We start from the raw sequence: 20,028 nt of genomic DNA on the forward strand, positions 1-20,028 counted from the left end.
CCTTTGAGTGTACTTGGACTGGGGGAGAGGAGTGAAAGTGTCCTTCCATTTCTGTGATTGTGAGATCATTCACCCACAAAGTGCGGATTTGCAATAAATCAGACTTTTACCCTTGAATTCCAAAGGAACACATGATTTCTCCATCTAAGTCCTGTATTAACCTTATTAATTTTAATATAATGACTTACAAATTTACCACCTTCAGTAACAAAAATTTACCACAAATTTAGTAACAAAAATTTTTATATAATGTAACAAAACATTTATATAATGACCTACAAATTTACCACCTTCAGTAACAAAATTTACCACAAATTCAGTAAGAAAAATTTACCTACAAATTTACCACCTTCAGCCTCTTGTAGGCTCTAAAATAGATTTATGTCAAGTTACGACCAAAGTGCTGCTAAATTCACTTAAAATCCGAGAAGTTTTGAATAATTGAATATTCATCTTTAGCTCAGGTGTATTTAACTGAAGCTGTCTTCTAATATTATGGGTTCTTAAAAAGGTAATACAGATGCACTGCTTTATTATATTAATTTCATTATTTTATTTATATATATATTTATATATAAATATATATTTTATATATATTTTCATATATAAATATATATTTTATATATATTTATATTATATATTTCTTATATATTTTAATATCTTCTATATGTATTTTTATATTTTTCTATATTTTATCTAGTAATATTTATTTTTATATTATTTATAGTATTTATATTATTTATTTTATTCTATTATATTATACTAATATTTATATTAATAAAGATATTAATAAAGAATATTAATAAAGAATATTAGTATATTAATTTGTATATTATTAGTGTTAATTCACAACATTTTCAGCTTTCTGGCTACTTTAGTAGGACAGAAACTGCTCCAAAGTGCTGTTTAAGGCAGTCAATCACTGGGACTTGCAGCTGAATGGATTCTGGGCAATGTAGGTGAGCAGAATGACCTGGGGTGTGAGGGTTTGTGTGCTCTGCTTGCAGGCACTGAGATGCAGGAGCTGCTGGCAGCAGTGAACAGCGTGGCTCTGAAATGCTCGGACAAGAACACTCGCACTCGGGCCCTTTGGGTCATCTCCAAGCAGGCATTTCCTCCTGAAGTTGTCAGAAAGGAGGTGAGTTTCTGCACTGCTCTTGTAGTGGCCTCCTTTCTCACAGAGAGGAGGCTTCAGAAATTGTTTTAAAGAGGGTGAGTTCCTTCATTTCTCATTTCGCTGCTGTCTTTTCCTAGGGAGAGGAGGCAAATTGGTTCTCACTCTGCACTCAGTAGCTTTTGAATCTGAATGTTATTTTGTTATTTCCCATCAAATCTGACAGCCAGCTATCAATTCTTGGAAAACCTGAGCCATGAATTAGTGCTCTCCTTGAGGGGAAAGCTGCAATGTGAGCAGTTCTATCAGAAAGCAATGAAATAGCACAGGGCAGAAAAGTTAGGAATATTCCAGTTTAAAACAACACCTGGCACAATCCTGGAAAATGAAATGTCACAGTTCCAGCTCCTCCTGGAATTCTTTGTATGCAGGTGCTCACTGTGCTGTTCTCCTGTTTCCTCAGGTGTCCAATATTCTCTGTACCCTGGAAACAATCCTGACTAAAGGAGAAGTTCAGTCTGTTGTGGTTGAATATGAAGCACTTAATGTCATTATACGGTGAGTGCTTGTGGGATCTCAGCACATCGTTCCCGATGTCCAGAGATGCTAAGAGAACCCTTGGGAGTCTCGAAAATCCTGGAATGTTGCCAAGAGTGTTTGGTGGCTTGATTTTGACCCATCCACAGAAGTAACAAGAGTTTGAGGACAAGAGAATCACTTTAGAGTAAAAGGTGTCAAACAGACACGTTTAGAGGGTGAGATATAAACTTTAAGGTTTTTGGTACAGGGGGGTTATGGAGACAAGATGGAGGGATCAGGGCGTGTCTCGTCCTTCTTCTTTCTTCTTCTTGTCCTCCATCTCCTGTGATGATGTTGGCACTTGGGGATTGGTTTATGGTGAAGGTGCACTTGCCAACATGGGTGAAAAGCATTGGGAAATAAAGGTAAATATTGTGTACGTAGATTTTAGTATAAAAAAACATGACTGACCCGTGGGTGGTCAGAGAGTGCCTGTGACTGCTTGCAGGTCAGACCTCTGTTGGGCAGACAGAAAATTTTGTAGATAAGAAATAATAAAGAACAAGTGCTCTGCAATATTCCATTGCCAGCCTTTATTTAAGGGGGGAAACTCTCAGGCAACACCCAAGTGGCACTGAATGTTCTAAAGACAAAAACTCTACAGCTCCTTGGGTTGTTAATTCTGTTCAGGGTTGTTTTCCTCCAGGGCTGCCCTGGTTTTCTCTGGGCTGGAGGCTGTTGCTGAGTGCTGTGGGTGGGATTTGGGATGGGAATGGTGCTGATAACACCAGGGCTGTTTTCGTTAGTGCTGAGCAGAGTTTGCTCTGAGTCAAGGACAAGGGGACACAGCTGATCCCAGCTGACCAGGGGATATTCCATGGAATTGTGCCCAGGGTGAGCTAGGGAGCTGCTGGGCTGTGCACCACTTGTTTTGTGTGTTATAATTAATTCAAACACTGCCTTCATCATAATGTCATCATTCTGAAGCAGAATTTTGACAATATTGCTTTCATTGTAGTGGCTCTTTGGGAATTATTTCCCACCTCTCACCTGTGCTTCCCAAGTCATGTTCTTACATTTTGTTTCCAGAACCTGCCTGCTTGAGAAATTCTCTGCCATTATTTGGGGGTTTATTCAGAGTTATCTCATTTAGAAATAACCCCTTGGCAACACATTCTAGTGCAATGGTTCCCATAACACTGTTGAAATTTCTGTCTAATTCCAAAAGTGACTTTTTAGGACCATCACTGTGAGCACATTGTTCTGGACAGCAGAACTGAAATATTCAAATTTTTATCTGTACTTAGAGCTAATTTAATTCCTGTACTAGTAAATACATTGAGCTTGTATCTTCACTCTTTTTGAAGCTTTCTCTTAGACTTTTGGCATCTGGTTTGAGCTGCAGATCCATTTAAAATAGTTCTTTTAAACAGTTCTTGTCCTCTGGCTTTAATAAAATGGCTTGAAAGGCAGAACTTTCCCTTAGTGCAGCAAATTCTCCATAATCTGCAGGGATGGGGATTTGATTTTCCTGGGGAAAAGGGGGACTTCAAAAAAATTCCAGGATTTCTGGATTCAAGCTAACTTGAATATCTGCCAGATATTCCCATTTTTGCACATTTTTGGTGTGGGTGTGCTGGTGGAAATGTGTGGAATTTTGTCATGCTGTGCTCTGACAGTTTGGGAATAGGAGGATGAAATCAGAGCTCTGACCAGCTCAGTGTTGATGGAGTTTGTCCAGAGCTGGCTTGGGATTTGTCCAGAAGCTTCTGGGAGTTGTTCCCAGCTGTGTGGGAGCTGCCTGGGAGCTCCCAGGGATTCTTCATGGCCAGACCTGTCCTGGGCTTTGTGCATTCCTGGCAGGCTCCTGTGCCCAGGTTGTTGGGATAACATGGAAAGCACAGCTCTGCAGTCAGGCTGTTGTGCTTTGGGAGAGGTTTGTGGGAAATAACACTTGAACTTTGCTGGTTTAGTACAATCTCAAAATAAAATTCATTAAAAAAATTTGGGATGGTTTGCTATAAATCCTGGATTGAATTAGAGCATTTATGGATGGAACAAAGATTGATACAAAGATAACTTGAGTGCCTGAGCTGCTGCTGGAGATCTGTAATCCCTCTTTTTTTGGGATTAAAAATTTTAATCCCAAAAATTTTTGGAATTTTAAAAATTTGGGATGGTTTCCTATAAATCCTGGATTGAATTAGAGCATTTATGGATGGTACAAAGATTGATACAAAGATAACTTAAATGCCTGAGCTGCTGCTGGAGATCTGTAATCCCTATTTTTTTGGGGATTAAAAATTGATTTTAAAGATTTGGAATGGTTTCCTATAAATCCTGGATTGAATTAGAGCATTTATGGATGATACAAAGATGGATACAAAGATAACTTAAATGCCTGAGCTGCTGCTGGTTTCCTATATATCCTGGATTGAATTAGAGCATTTATTGATCATACAAAGATTGATACAAAGATAACTTGAGTGCCTGAGCTGCTGCTGGAGATCTGTAATCCCTATTTTTTTGGGATTCAAAATTGATTTTAAAAATTTGGAATGGTTTCCTATGAATCCTGGATTGAGTTAGAGCATTTATTAATGGTACGAAGATTGATACAAAGATAACTTGAGTGCCTGAGCTGCTGCTGGAGATGTGTAATCCCTGTTTTTTTGGGGATTAAAAACTGATTTTAAAAATTTGGGATGGTTTCCTATAAATCCTGGATTGAAGTAGAGCTTTTATGGATGATACAAAGATAACTTGAGTTCCTGAGCTGCTGCTGGTTTCCTATAAATCCTGGATTGAATTAGAGCATTTATTGATGGTACAAAGATGGATACAAAGATAACTTGAGTTCCAGAGCTGCTGTTGGAGTTATGTAATCCCTCTTTCTTTTGGGTTTTTTTGGATCCAGGCTGATGGAGCAAGCCCCAGCCCAGATGGGAGAAGAGGCTGTGAGGTGGGCCAAGCTGATCATGCCCCTGGTTGTCCACTCAGCTCACAAGGTGCAGTTAAGAGGTGCCACTGCCCTGGAGATGGGGATGCCCCTGCTCCTGCAGAAGCAGCAGGAGGTGGCAGCTGTCACCGAGCACCTGATGACCACAGTGAGTGCCAGTGCTGGGCTCTTGGGGAGCATGAATTTCATTTTCTGTGCATTGATAGCAGTTTCTTCATCTCAGTGGGTTCAGTGGGAAAAAAATGGAAATGGAAATATTGACTGCAAAGCAGTGCCCAGCAACAAAGGGGATGGGAGACAGAATTTGGAAGCCTGAGTGTGGAGAGGGGGCAGAAAAGCAGGGGATGCTCAGCATTTTCCATGGCCTTTAGGGGTCCCCATCCTGTGCAGCAGCAGCCCCTGGGTGTCTTTGATGAAACTTTGCATGTTCCCCTTCACTTCCAGGACTGGCCTTGCTTGGCTCATTTATTTTGCCTTATTTTCTGCTGAAAAACCCAGAACCCAACCAAACAAGGTGTTTTTGGGAGCAGGGCATGTTTTGGCTTTAGAGCTGGAGGAAATGCAAATATTTGAAGAGATGAATTTTGCTCTGTTGGTTGCCTCTGTCAATAAGAGCCATAAATTTCAAGTGAAAAGGGACTCAGGTGGTGGCAAATGCTGTGTGGTACAGAATGGAATCCTTCTGATGTACAAACATCAGAAATGCTGCTCCACTTCCTCATGGCACCAAAAGCTGTGGATTTTGTTAAGCAAAACAAACTTGTGCTTAGTTTGGGTATATAAGTTATATCTATTTAATTGTAAAAAATATATTTCTATAATCTCAAATCTTGTCTGTTGGTTGTGTCCCCAGACATTGGTATGAGTGTGTCGTTTTTAGAATATTTTAAATCCATTTCTTGCAGAAATTCTGTTTTCTTTCTGCCTGCAGAAATTAATCTCCGAACTCCACAAATTGTTTTCTTCCAAAAACGAGACCTTCGTGTTAAAGCTGTGGCCCCTGTTTGTCAGATTGCTCGGCAAGGTGAGCAGAAATGGAATAAATCCTTGAGCAGAGGGGTTTGGAAGAGCAGGAATCCCTTTTAATGGTGACTTTCTTCCTGCTCAGACCCTGCATCGCAGCGGCAGCTTCATCAACTCCCTGCTGCAGCTGGAGGAGCTGGGCTTCCGCAGCGGCTCCCCCGTGGTGAAGAAAATTGCCTTCATTGCATGGAAGAGCCTCATTGATAACTTTGCTCTAAATCCAGGTAGCTTTCAAAAAAAAAAAAAAAAAAATATTTAGCCTGGTTTGTTTGTTTGTTTTAATCCAAGTCGTACATAGCTGGAGAAATACACATACTGGAATGAATGATAAATACGTTATGTGTGTTAATGCAGAACTGGAAAAAAGAATATATCTGTTAGATATTTGTAAAAAAAAATATATCTGTTAGATATTTGTATATCATCATCTTGCAGAAAAATTGATAGTCTGTGTGCATAACTAAAATTCAGATTTTTGTTGGTTTTTTTCCTTGTTTTTGTTTTTCTTTTCGAAGCAAGGTGATAGTTTGATCATTTGTTCTGTCCCAATTTTTCTGCTGGCAATGCTAGAAATAGGATAAAATCAGTAAATCGTGTTTTGTAGTGCTATAAATGATCCAAACAGCAGTGAAATAGAGAATAAAATATTCTGTATGTTTTATTTTGGATGGTGTGGTATAACTGGAGAAAGGCAACACCTCAGGATTCCAGAAGTGTTAAAAAAAAGTTGTTTTAAAAGTGTAACCTGAATCTGGACAAGTTTTTAGTCTACCTTGTGTCAAAATGCAATATTTTTTACCTTGATTGTGCTTCTCTGTTCTGAAGAGAAAACTCAGTGTTTGATTTTTCTGTCCCTGGAGCAGATGGGACCTAACAGAGCAGGCAAGAGGGAATTTCTTCTGTTTATCACAGAATCCCAGCGTGGGTCAGGTTGGGTCCAGCCTCCCTCCTGGAGTGGGGTCAGGTTGGAATGCAGAAAATTGAATTTCAGTCTTTGTATTGAAAAGAAATACTTGATTTTTTTCAGAGCTGTTTTAAGCAATAATTAGAGCAGTAAGAGAATTTAAAAGCTTGGTGTGGTTGAGTTTTGCAAATTACTGTTAATTGAATTTGAAGCTAAAAGATATCGGGGAAAAAAAACCCCAATGATTTAATCAAATTTTGCTGAGCTGTGGTTGAATAATCTGTGTTGTTTAAAATGCACCTTTTGGATCCCCCAGACATCCTGTGCAGTGCTAAGAGGCTGAAGCTGCTGATGCAGCCCCTGAGCTCCATCCACGTCAGGACAGAGGCTCTGGCCCTGACCAAGCTGGAGGTCTGGTGGTATTTGCTGATGAGACTGGGGCCTCACCTGCCCTCCAACTTTGAGCAGGTAACCCATGGGACAGCAATCCTCATCCCTGTGCAGCAAAATGTAAAATATTTCTGCTGCTTCCATTTCTGCTTTGTTTCTGAAATCAAACTCCCTCCTCCCTCAAGGAGCCAATTTGTGCTTGGGTGTGACTTACAGGTTGTGTAGAAGGGATATTTGGGACTCACAGCCCCAAAATTTTGGAGAGTCTGTGGCAATGTCCTTTAGCATCTCTGAAAACCTGCCCTGAGTGCAGTCATGGACTATAAATGTGTTAAATAAAGGCTCTTTTCTCCTTTAAATAAAGGCTCTCTCCTCCTTTCACCAAGGAGGTGTGGGCTTGGAAAAGGCTGCCACAGGAAAACTGGTGAAAGACCATAAATATTTGGGAAGATAGAAAGAAAAGTGGTGCAGGTGTTGCATTTCTAGTCACACTGTAAGTGGAGTGGGCCTGTTTCTATTCAACACCTGGACTCCATTAAATTAATCTTCAAGATTGGGAATAAAGGGAGGGAAAAGTATTTTCTTAGGCTTATTAAAATACACTGCATCCACCAGGAATTTTTGTTAGATTTAGACATTCTAATTCATTCTAAATACCCAGAAACTCTTGATTTGTGAGCAGCAGCCCAGTCTGTGCTGACTGCAATGAGGTTTTTGTGTCCCTTTGCAGGTCTGTGTCCCTCTAATCCAGAGTACCCTGAGTGTGGACCCTGCTGCCTTCCCAGGAACGCCCTCACGGCCCAACAACCCCAGCCTGGGCCCAGCAGCCCCTGGGCAGAAACCAGGTACTGAAACATCAACCTGTGGGAATTCCAGCTCCATTTCATGTGCAGGGACTCACCTCTTCTGTTTGTCATGTTCTGCTTTCCCATTTCTAATTCTTGCTCTTCAGAACACTGAGTTTGCTGCATGGTCACTGCATGATTCATATGGGGGAAAGTGAGGCTGTTGCAGTCACTGTTTAAAGTTTTTAAAGTTGTGCCAGTCACAGTTTGAGGACCAGTTTTAATGGCCTGAATTGTGTTCTCTGTTGCAAGGGAGCTCTGGTTTGCAATCCTCTTTTTTCATTTATATGTGCCCCTTTATTTCTGTAGCATTTTTAGTTTCTGCCTGAATAGTAGAAAACCTTGGGATGGTTTGGGTTGGAAAGAACCTTAAAGCTCATCCAGGGACATCTCCCACTGTCCCAGGCTGGCCTTGGGCACCTCAGGGATGGGCATCCCACTCTGCCAGCCAGGAATTCCTTCCCAATATCCCAGCTAACCCTGCTCAGGGCTGATGATCCATCAGGAATTTTAATGCTTTAACCACATGTGAAACCACCTCTAGTTTGCATTATTAACTTTATCCTGGACATCCCTTGGATAAAGGACATTATCCAAGAAAAGTCCAGAATATACTCAATAATGCAAACTTTTTTATTGAAAATCAAAATGCCACCTCTAAATATCCAATAGGGAACTCCTGGTTTTCCTTCCCTTTCTGGAAGCCTCCATGGCTTGTGCCATTCTGTTCTGCTCTCATCAGGAGCCACAGGGATCCTGGGTTTGGGGAGTTCCCTGTTCCAAAGAAAAGTTCATCTTGGTCGAAGTATTTTGCCAAGTTCTCTTAAATTTGTGTTCCAGGTGACAGAGTTGGCCAAAATATTTTGCCAAAACCTCTTAAATTTCTGTTCCAGGTGACAATTTCCAATGGAAGCTGTTTTGTAGCAGCAGATTTATACAACTGCTCAGTGGCTGTGTAAGCACAGCTTCCATGGAGATTTGTATTGCCAAAAACAAAAAATTTGGCATCCCAGAATTTACAATTTTGGGGCAGATATTTAAAAAACTGGGGAAAATATGGCAGTGATGGCAAACCCCAGTTAGCTGAGAATCCTGGCTGTCAGAGGTGCCTTCCAGCCAGCAGCACTCCGTGATTTGCCCTTTTCCTGGGGAATTGGGGCCTTTTCCCTGGAGTTTCTGTGATGTTCCCTGTCTGTGTGCCCTCCCTCAGGTCCTTTGCTGTTGGTGAGCCCAGGTACACCCAGGGTGGCCCTGAACAGCCCGGCAGGAGGGCAGCTCTTCCCTTCCATCCAGCTCCTGGCCATGGAGATGCTGCTCCACTTCCTCCTGGGACCGCAGGTCGTGGACTTTGCTAAGCACAACAAGCTCGTGCTTAGTCTAGGTAGATGAGTTTTCTATTTCTATTTACAAATATATGGTTTATAATTGCATATTTCCATTTACAAATATGATTTATATTATATATATTTATATTTACAAATATCTATATCTATTTCTATTTACAAATATATGGTTTATAATTGCATATTTCCATTTACAAATATGATTTATATTATATATATTTATATTTACAAATATCTATATCTATTTCTATTTACAAATATATGGTTTATAATTGCATATTTCCATTTACAAATATGATTTATAATTGCATATTCGTATTTACAAATATATGATTTATAATTGTCTATTTGTATTTACAAATATGATTTATAATTGGCTATTTCTATTTACAAATATATGATTTATAATTGTCTTTCTATTTACAAATATATGATTTATATTATATATTTATATTTACAAATATCTATATCTATTTCTATTTACAAATACATGATTTATAATTGCCTATTTATATTATTTATAATTGTCTATTTCTATTTGCAAATACATGATTTATAATTGCCTATTTCTATTTACAAATATATGATTTATAATTGCATATTTCTATTTACATATATATGATTTATAATTGTCTTTCTATTTACAAATATGTGATTTATATTATATATATTTATATTTACAAGTATCTATATCTATTTTTATTTACAAATATATGATTTATAATTGCCTATTTCTGTTTACAAATACATGATTTATAATTGCCTATTTCTGTTTACAAATACATGATTTATAATTGCCTATTTCTATTTACAAATACATGATTTATAATTGTCTATTTCTATTTATAAATACACAGTATATATTTATATCTATTTAACTGTAAAAACTATATTTGTGTCATCTCAAATCTCATCTGTTAGAATGAAATTATTTAAACTTATAACTGTTGTCAGTTTTTAGATATCCTTATGTTTAAAATGCTGTAAACACACAAAGAATTTATTATTTTTAAGGCTATTTTCCCAGTACACTGCAAAGTAAGAGGTTTATGGGATGTGTTTTTTTGTTCTTGTAGAGCCTCTGCAGTCCCCACTGATCAGTAGCCCTTCTTTTTTTTGTAAGCATGCCAGCACTCTGATAAATGCAGTTCAGGATGGCTTTCTTGCCATTGGAAAAGAAGTTCCTGGTAAGGATTCAGTGCTGACACTGAAACATTTTCTGGGGAATCAAGTGGGCGAGGGGAACATTAGAAATCAACATTTTCTGTGATGTCCTGATGTTAGCAAAAGTAGAACTGCTCTGACTTGCATTGAAATTTGAGTTCTGGCTTCAATCCAAATCTGTCTTTTTACACAATTGGTATTTTACTGCAGTTTTGTTGAATATTTTTATTGCAAACTGAGTAAAACCATTGTTGCCTTGCAGATTGTTTGCTGAACGTTATCTGGAAGGACATGAATGGATATGTAAAAACAGCAATTGAAGCAGGTAAAAAGGGGCATTTTCTTGGATTTGGCATTGCTCACCAGTCAGAGGTGGTTTATTTTTACACCAGACCAGAAATTGTTCATTGTCCATTGCTTGGGTTTAGTCTGAACCAATAATTCTGTTCTGTTTGAAAGCAATTTCAGAAGGAAAACAGCCCCTCCTCAAGTCTTGAGTATTGAGGAATGGAGACAAAAAAGCTTTTGACTCTTTTTTTCTTCATTGAAACTTTCATAGTAATCTGTAGAGTCTGCAGATGTACAAAAGTTGTTTCCTATTTGAAAAATATTCCTTATCCAAGGAAAGTCCAGAATATGCTCAATAATGCAAACTTTTAATTGAAAATAGAAGCATTCTTTGGGTGAATACAAAATTCCACAACTTTAATGTCTCAAAATTCAAATCCTTAATGAAAACAAAGGTGTTTCCATTTCTTAATTAAACTTTAAAGGATTTTTATTCTTTGTTATTTAATCCTTGAAAGGATTTTTATTGAAACTTTAGAATCTCATTTGTTATGACCTGAATCTCTGAAGGATTTGGTGAATTTTTCCAAATTTACACCGAATTTTTTTGCTTTTGCACTAAAAGTTTGATTGATGCTCAGACTGACCATGGTGTTCTGACTGGAAATGTTCTTTATTTTAGGAAATAAGAAGGAGAAGGGAGGCTCAGAAATCCTGACCATGTTGCTCCAGGCCTTAAAGAACATTGTGAGATCCAATGCTCTGCCTGTGCAGAGAGTCCTGGTGAGTTCTGCCTGAAAAGCACCTGCAGGGTGGCAGCAGAGCTGGGCCCATGGCTCTTCAAAAACCACCCTGGACACCTTCCTGAGGGGATTTTTTATTGCTTTTAACTGAAGGGAATTGTTTCACTTTGACTTTTTTTTTATTATTATTTTTTGTCATTTTTTGGTATTTCTTTCTAATTTTTGGGGGGTATTTTTGGTGAATTTTTTTTTTTTTTTGGTGAATTTTTTTTGGTGAATTTTTTTTTTTGGTGAATTTTTTTTTTGGTGAATTTTTTGTTTGCTTCATAAATATTTTTTATAATTTTTGTATTTTTTGCGGGCACTTGGGATTTTTTTGTATTTTTGGGGGGGTTGGTGTTTTTGGTTTTTTTTTGTTGTGGGTTTTGTGTGTTTCGTATTTTATTTGTGGGGTTTCGTATTTATTTGGGGGTTTTCGTATTTTATTTGTGGGGTTTCGTATTTATTTGGGGGTTTTCGTATTTTATTTGTGGGGTTTCGTATTTGTGGGGTTTCATATTTGTGGGGTTTTCGTATTTTATTTGTGGGGTTTTGTATTTGTGGATATTTGTATTTTATTTGTGGATATTCGTATTTTATTTGTGGGGTTTCGTATTTTATTGTGGGGTTTCGTCTTTTATTTGTGGGGTTTCGTATTTGTGGGGTTTTTGTATTTTATTTGTGGGATTTTTGTATTTTATTTGTGGGGTTTTTGTATTTTATTTGTGGGGTTTTTGTATTTTATTTGGGGTTTTTCGTATTTTATTTGGGGTTTTTCGTATTTTATTTGGGGTTTTTCGTATTTTATTTGTGGATTTTCGTCTTTTATTTGGGGTTTTTCGTCTTTTATTTGGGGTTTTCGTATTTTATTTGGGGGTTTTCGTGTTTTATTTGGGGGTTTTCGTCTTTTATTTGGGGGTTTTCGTGTTTTATTTGGGGGTTTTCGTCTTTTATTTGTGGGTTTTCGTCTTTTATTTGTGGGTTTTCGTCTTTTATTTGTGGGGTTTCGTATTTTATTTGTGGGGTTTCGTATTTTATTTGTGGGGTTTCGTATTTTATTTGTGGGGTTTCGTATTTTATTTGTGGGGTTTCGTATTTTATTTGTGGGGTTTTCGTATTTTATTTGTGGGGTTTCGTATTATTTGTGGGGTTTCATATTTTATTTGGGGGTTTTCATATTTTATTTGTGGGGTTTTGTATTTGTGGGGTTTCGTATTTTATTTCTGGATTTTCATATTTGTGGGTTTTGTATTTGATTTGTGGGGTTTTTGTATTTGATTTGTGGGGTTTTTGTATTTGATTTGTGGGGTTTTTGTATTTGATTTGTGGGGTTTTTGTATTTGATTTGTGGGGTTTCGTGTTTTATCTGGGGTTTTTCGTGTTTTATCTGGGGTTTTTCGTGTTTTATCTGGGGTTTTTCGTGTTTTATTTGTGGATTTTCGTGTTTTATTTGTGGGTTTTCGTGTTTTATTTGGGGCTTTTCATGTTTTATTTGGGGCTTTTCGTATTTTATTTGGGGTTTTTCGTATTTTTGGGGTTTTTCGTATTTTATTTGGGAGTTTTCGTATTTTATTTGTGGGGTTTCGTATTTTATTTGTGGGTTTTCGTATTTTATTTGTGGGGTTTCGTATTTTATTTGTGGGGTTTCGTATTTTATTTGTGGGGTTTTCGTATTTGATTTGTGGGGTTTTCGTATTTGAATTGTGGGCTTTTGTCTTTTATTTGTGGGCTTTTGTCTTTTATTTGTGGGGTTTCATATTTTATTTGGGGGTTTTCGTATTTTATTTGGGGGTTTTCGTATTTTATTTGTGGGGTTTCGTATTTTATTTGTGGGGTTTCGTATTTTATTTGTGGGGTTTCGTATTTTATTTGTGGGATTTTCGTATTTTATTTGTGGGATTTTCGTATTTTATTTGGGGGGTTTCGTATTTTATTTGTGGGGTTTTGTTTCGTATTTTATTTGTGGGGTTTTCGTATTTTATTTGTGGGGTTTTCGTATTTTATTTGTGGGGTTTTTGTATTTTATTCATAACTTTTCGTGGTTTTCTATTTTGGGGAGGTTTTTATATTTTTCTCTATTTTTTTTTTGTATTTATTTTTTTATATGTATTTTTTATATTTTTGGTGGAGGCATTTTGGGGAGGTTTTTTGGGCTTTATTTACATTTTATTTGTATTTAATGTATTTTGCTTAAAGGATTAGAACCCTCAGCAAAAACACATTTAAATGTATTATTTTTCTCTTCCCCTCCCCAGTCTCTCATTGACATCACAGTCAAGGAGTTGCCCCCAAAAGTGCTGGGATCCCCAGCTTACCAGGTTGCTGATATGGATCTTTTAAATGTAAGTCTGAATTCATTCTGGGACTTCTTTAAGCTTCTGGGAAGTCAAATTATTTCAAATTTCTCATAACTTTGTTTGCAGCCTCATTAATTGAACTGTGTCTCATTAATGAAATTACTGCAGGAAAAGGGCTGGTGTTGATTAGTGAATGCCATGTTCTGTGTGCTGCATCCAAAGATAATATTTATATATTTCAGCTTTGCCAATGCTGAGAGTACTCAACAAAACGTATTTAATATCTGCTAATTAAAACTTTAATGAGGAGCACACTCCTGCCTTCTCAGGCTGCTCCTCACTAAACAAAATTTCAGAATTTCCCACCAAATTCCAGAAGCATTTCAGCCTCTTTTCACAGCGTTTTGTGATTTTATATATATAATATATAAATATAATATAATATAATATAATATTATATTATATTATATTATATTATATTATATTATATTATATTATATTATATATATTTATATATATTTATATATATTATATAATATATATTATATATCATATATAATATAATATATAATATATTTTTAGATATTTATATATATTATATTATATAATATATAATATATTTACATATATATTTCTATATAATATATAATATATGATATATATATGTTATATATTATATATTATATAATATATATTTATATATATTTTTATATAATATATGTATTTATATATAATATATAATATGTATTATATAATATATATAATTATATTGCATAATATAATATATAATATATTTTATATAATATATGTATTTATATGTAATATATAATATATATTATATAATATATATAATTATATTACATAATATAATATATAATATATTTTATATAATATATGTATTTATATATACTATATATTATATAATATATATAATTATATTATATAATATAATTATATATTTATATATATTTATATATTTATATATAATATATTATATTATATATATATTATATATTTATATATAATATATATATAATCACAAAAAGCTGTGAAAAGAGGCTGAAATGCTTCTGAAGTTTGGTGGGAAATTCTGAAATTTTGTTTAGGGAGGAGCAGCCCGAGAAGGCAGGAGTGTGCTCCTCATTAAAGTTTTAATTAACAGATATTAAATACATTTTGTTGAGTACTCTCAACACTAACAAACCTGAAATATTTCTGGTAAATTTGACCAGAGGTTGCCCAAAAGATCTCTTGCTGTAAGCTGGAAATGAGCACCTCAGGTTTCCAGTTTTCCCTCTTGTTTTTATGTTCAAGTGTCAGAATTGACAATTTTGGACAACTTTTAATGACTCTGAATTTCTGGCTAATAGTAATACTAATAATGGTAATGAATTTCTAGCTAATAATAATAATAATTGTGATTTTCTGGCTGATGATAATAATAGTGAATTTCTGGCTAATAATAGTAGTGAATTTTTGGCTAATAAAAACGATAGTAATAGTGAATTTCTGGCTAATAAGAATAATAATTGTGAATTTCTGGCTAATAATAATAACAACAATAATAGTGAATTTCTGGTTAATAATAATAATAGTGAGTTTCTGGCTAAGAACAATACTAATAATAATAACAATAATAGTGAATTTCTGGCTAATAATAGTAGTGAATTTTTGGCTAATGATAATGATAATAATAGTGATTTTCTGGCTAATAATAATAATAACAATAACAGTGAATTTTTGGCTAATAGCAATAGCAGTGAATTTCTGGGTAATGATAATAATAGTGAATTTCTGGCTAATAATAGTAATAACAATAATAGTGTCTTTCTGGCTAATAAGAATAATAACAATAAAAGTGAATTTCTGGCTAACAGTAATAATAATTTTGAATTTCTGACTAATAAGAATAATAATAATTGTGACTTTCTGGTGAATAAGAATACTTGTGACCTGGCTAATAAGAATAACAATAATAGTGCATTTCTGGCTAATAAGAATAACAATAATAGTGAATTTCTGGCTAATAATAATCATAATAATTGTGAATTTCTGGCTTACAATAATAGTGCATTTCTGGCTAATAAGAATAACAATAATAGTGAATTTCTGGCTAATAATAATCATAATAATTGTGAATTTCTGGCTTACAATAATAGTGCATTTCTGGCTAATAAGAATAACAATAATAGTGAATTTCTGGCTAATAATAATCATAATAATTGTGAATTTCTGGCTTACAATAATAGTGCATTTCTGGCTAAGAATAACAATAATAGTGAATTTCTGGTAATAATAATCATAATAATTGTGAATTTCTGGCTTACAATAATAGTGCGTTTCTGGCTAAGAATAACAATAATAGTGAATTTCTGGTAATAATAATCATAATAATTGTGAATTTCTGGCTTATAATAATAGTGCGTTTCTGGCTAAGAAGAATAACAATAATAGTGAATTTCTGGTAATAATAATCATAATAATTGTGAATTTCTGGTTTACAATAATAGTGCATTTCTGGCTAAGAATAACAATAATAGTGAATTTCTGGTAATAATAATCATAATAATTGTGAATTTCTGGCTTACAATAATAGTGCGTTTCTGGCTAAGAAGAATAACAATAATAGTGAATTTCTGGCTAATAATAATCATAATAAGTGTGAATTTCTGGCTTACAATAATAGTGCGTTTCTGGCTAAGAAGAATAACAATAATAGTGAATTTTTGGTAATAGCAATAATAGTGAATTTTTGGTAATAGCAATAATAGTGAATTTTTGGTAATAGCAATAATAGTGAATTTTTGGTAATAATAATAACTCTGATTTTCTGGCTAATGATAATAAGAATAACTCTGAATTTCTGGCCAATGATAATAAGAATAACTCTGAATTTCTGGCTATTGATAATAAGAATAACTCTGAATTTCTGGCTAATGATAATAATAATAACTGAATTTCTGGCTAATGATAATAATAATAACTGAATTTCTGGCTATTGATAATAACAATAACTCTGAATTTCTGGCTATTGATAATAACAATAACTCTGAATTTCTGGCTATTGATAATAATTGTGACTCTGGCTCAGAGTGGAATGCAGCACAGAGACCCTGGTGGAGGTGAGGCAGCCATTGCATTTTCCCAGTGCTGTTTTAACCCCTTCCATTTGTGTTCCAAGGGCACTCCAGCTCTGTTCCTGATCCAGCTGCCCTTCCATAACAACCTCCTGGAAAGCTGTGTGGCAGATGAGAGGTACCTGCAGCCCTGAGCATCCCTCAGAAAACACCTCACCATTTTTATTTCTTTCCCCTCTCATTCCAGCTGGGGACAAAGCCAGCTCTGACCTGTGGCATTTCCTCCCCCAGGTTTTTTGGGATCCTGGAAGCTCTGGTGGGTTTTGCCCTGTCTGGGCCCACCTCTGCCCTGGCTTTCAGTGAGTCTGTGCTGTGTGTCATTGATCAGAGTGCAGGGCAGGTGGGCAACAAGGAGCACCTCTGCAGGATGTGGAGCATTGTTGTTAATCCTCTCACAGAGTGGATTAATCAGGTAATTCATTCATTCTTTCATTCATTCATTCATTCATCATGAATAAATCACTCTGCAGTGAATTTGGTTCTCCTCCCCATACCCACACCCCCACTGGAGCACTTTACTGAGCATTTAGCTGAATTTTTCAAGGAATTCCATGTCTTTGAAGTGATGCTGGAATTGGATAGCTTGGCATAATCCTGCTGGTGAAAACCATGGAAAGGTTCCCCCAGGAGCTGTTAATTTTTAAATACCATGGCTTGGTTTGCTTGGTGTGAAAATCAAATCAATCCCAGATTGGGATGTTCAGGATGTAATTAGACCAGAGTTCTACTCATGTGAGACATCTTTAGTGTAATGAAAGCCTTATAAATGATAATAGCTGTGAGATTTAGCACCTTATTTAGTGGAAATAAGGTGATTGCAATGTAGGAGTTACTGAATTAATTAATCTTCATTATTCATTAGATGTAAAAATCATAGAATTTATGAAGAAAGTTTTAGATGCTGTGACTATTTCCAGCAGCAGGGAATGGCTGGGACAGGGATGGAGGGGATATTGGGAATTGGGAATTCCTGCCTGGGAGGGTGGGGAAGGGCTGGGCTGGAATTCCCAGAGGAGCTTTGCCTTCCTGAAATCTGTGTTACTGACCAGCAAATGTGAAATTTGGTGTCCAGGAGGTAAAATGTCCATGGAGAGGAATTCCTGCTTCAAGTTCTGTTCTCCACATTTTCAGAGTGCTCAGTGAGGGAATGCTGTGGCCAAGCCAGGGCCTGATCCCAAACTGGAGCAACAAGAACTGACTTAAAAATTAATTACACCTCATTACCAACAGCCTGATTAACAACTATTTCCTTATGGTCCTTGGCTGTGGGGCCTTTTTGCCTCTCCATGCCTTGAACACCCCTGGCAGTGCCCAAGGCCAGGCTGGAGCAGCCTGGGATGGTGGGATGAGATCTGTGGGATGAGATCTGTGGGATGAGATCTGTGGGATGGTGGGGTGAGATCTGTGGGATGTGGGATGAGATCTGTGGGATGTGGGATGAGATCTGTGGGATGAGATCTGTGGGATGAGATCTGTGGGATGAGATCTGTGGGATGAGATCTGTGGGATGTGGGATGAGATCTGTGGGATGGTGGGATGAGATCTGTGGGATGTGGGATGAGATCTGTGGGATGTGGGATGAGATCTGTGGGATGTGGGATGAGATCTGTGGGATGGTGGGATGAGATCTGTGGGATGTGGGATGAGATCTGTGGGATGAGATCTGTGGGATGGTGGGATGAGATCTGTGGGATGTGGGATGAGATCTGTGGGGTTGGGATGAGATCTGTGGGATGTGAGATGAGATCTGTGGGGTTGGGATGAGATCTGTGGGATGTGGGATGAGATCTGTGGGATGGTGGGATGAGATCTGTGGGATGTGGGATGAGATCTGTGGGATGTGGGATGAGATCTGTGGGGTTGGGATGAGATCTGTGGGGTTGGAATGAGGTGAGGTTTAAGGTCCCTCCCAGGGTTCCCTGAGGTGGTCATCACTTACTGCAGCTGAAATGAGTGAGGAGCACAGCAGACATTCCTAGATCAGCTTTCTTGGAATATATTTTGGCTTTTAGAAACAGAGTTTTGTACCCTTTGCTAGCAGGATCCTCCTGAGCTCTTGAAAGAGCAGAATATCTGATTTCAAACTGTATTTAACCAGGAACAGCCCAATTTTGCAGCTTTAGCTTTGCTAAACATAATTTAGCAGATCTCTTTTAAATGAGATACAAAAACGTGTTGTAAATTCCAGTGTGGTGATTTCTGTAGCGTGGAGTGCTTTGGGTGAGACTTGAAGCTTTAAGAATTGGTTTTGCTGACTGGAGTTGCTAAAGAAATGAAAAAAGGGAGTAGAAATAAGTATAAAGCTTAAGTATTCAAATGTCCCAGTTTGGGACAAATTTGGGAGGCATCTTCCCCGTGGGGTCTCTTCTGAAATAGCAGATTTTAGCAGCTCCTCTCCCACAGGATAATCTGGGAGGTAATGGTGTTTGGGAGATAATCTCCTTGGAGAAGAGCAGAAAAAAATGTTCCTTTAACAAGCAAAGTATTCACAGGTGTGAGGAAATGAATCCTATTGACCCATAAAACTCTTTTCTTGTTGCAGAATAACGAGGTGAACCAGGGGGATGCCCTGGAACACAACTTCAGTGCTGTGTACAGTGCTTTGATGCTGCCAGTATCCCACATTTTCCCCTCTCAGGGATTCCCACAGGTAACAGCAAATGAATCAAATGAATCAAATTCAAATTCAAACCAATGTGGGATTTATCAAATCTCTGAACTCTGAGCTGACTTTGGGTTCAGTCAGCTGGGTTTGGGGTTCAGTACAACACCAGAGATTGAAAATACCAAACCTCCAAATTAAAACCTTAAAGAATCCCCTAGGTTTTGACAGCAGAAGGAAACACAAAGCAAGTTGTTCTCTGAGCACAGATATTGATATTTACCACCTTTCTCTGTCCAAGGCCACTCTGAAATCCTTGCTGCGCTCCTGGTCTGACCTGTACCGGGCTTTTGCTCGCTGTGCTGCTCTGGTGGCAACAGCAGAAGAAAACCTGTGCTGTGAGGAGCTTTGTGCCAAAATAATAGCTGGGCTAGAAGGTGAAACTCCAGTAGTGAGTATAAAACTGATCATTTAGCAGATCTCTTCCTAATTACATCTGAGAACGTGTGTATGAATTCTGATGTGTGATTTCTGCAGCATGGAGGGCTTGGGGGAGGCTTGGAGCTTTAAGAGTTCTCTTTTGCTGGCAGGAGTTGATAGAGAAATGAAAGAAATTGTAAATTTCTTTAATAATATTCAAATAGTTAAACAGATTTTCGCT

At 36.6% G+C, this 20,028-nt stretch overlaps 1 protein-coding gene across 1 annotated transcript in view; it reads left to right on the forward strand.

Annotated features, from left to right (window-relative positions):
- The window catches only part of RIF1 (replication timing regulatory factor 1), a 40,495-nt gene that overhangs the window by 3,146 nt on the left and 17,321 nt on the right, over nt 1-20,028 (forward strand). The window contains exons 4-19 of the mRNA XM_071435511.1: nt 1,008-1,138; nt 1,578-1,672; nt 4,551-4,740; nt 5,524-5,616; nt 5,701-5,839; nt 6,836-6,987; nt 7,640-7,754; nt 8,965-9,135; nt 10,174-10,284; nt 10,524-10,586; nt 11,232-11,332; nt 13,587-13,673; nt 16,810-16,883; nt 16,997-17,177; nt 19,308-19,415; nt 19,669-19,818. Of these exons, the coding sequence (XP_071291612.1) occupies nt 1,008-1,138; nt 1,578-1,672; nt 4,551-4,740; nt 5,524-5,616; nt 5,701-5,839; nt 6,836-6,987; nt 7,640-7,754; nt 8,965-9,135; nt 10,174-10,284; nt 10,524-10,586; nt 11,232-11,332; nt 13,587-13,673; nt 16,810-16,883; nt 16,997-17,177; nt 19,308-19,415; nt 19,669-19,818 (1,961 nt within the window). The remainder of the gene's footprint in view (nt 1-1,007; nt 1,139-1,577; nt 1,673-4,550; nt 4,741-5,523; nt 5,617-5,700; nt 5,840-6,835; nt 6,988-7,639; nt 7,755-8,964; nt 9,136-10,173; nt 10,285-10,523; nt 10,587-11,231; nt 11,333-13,586; nt 13,674-16,809; nt 16,884-16,996; nt 17,178-19,307; nt 19,416-19,668; nt 19,819-20,028) is intronic.

The sequence above is a fragment of the Agelaius tricolor genome, unplaced genomic scaffold (genome assembly GCF_023055355.1).
Source record: "Agelaius tricolor isolate 1412-34295 unplaced genomic scaffold, bAgeTri1.0.p SCAF_10, whole genome shotgun sequence".
Taxonomy (NCBI): Eukaryota; Metazoa; Chordata; class Aves; order Passeriformes; family Icteridae; genus Agelaius; species Agelaius tricolor.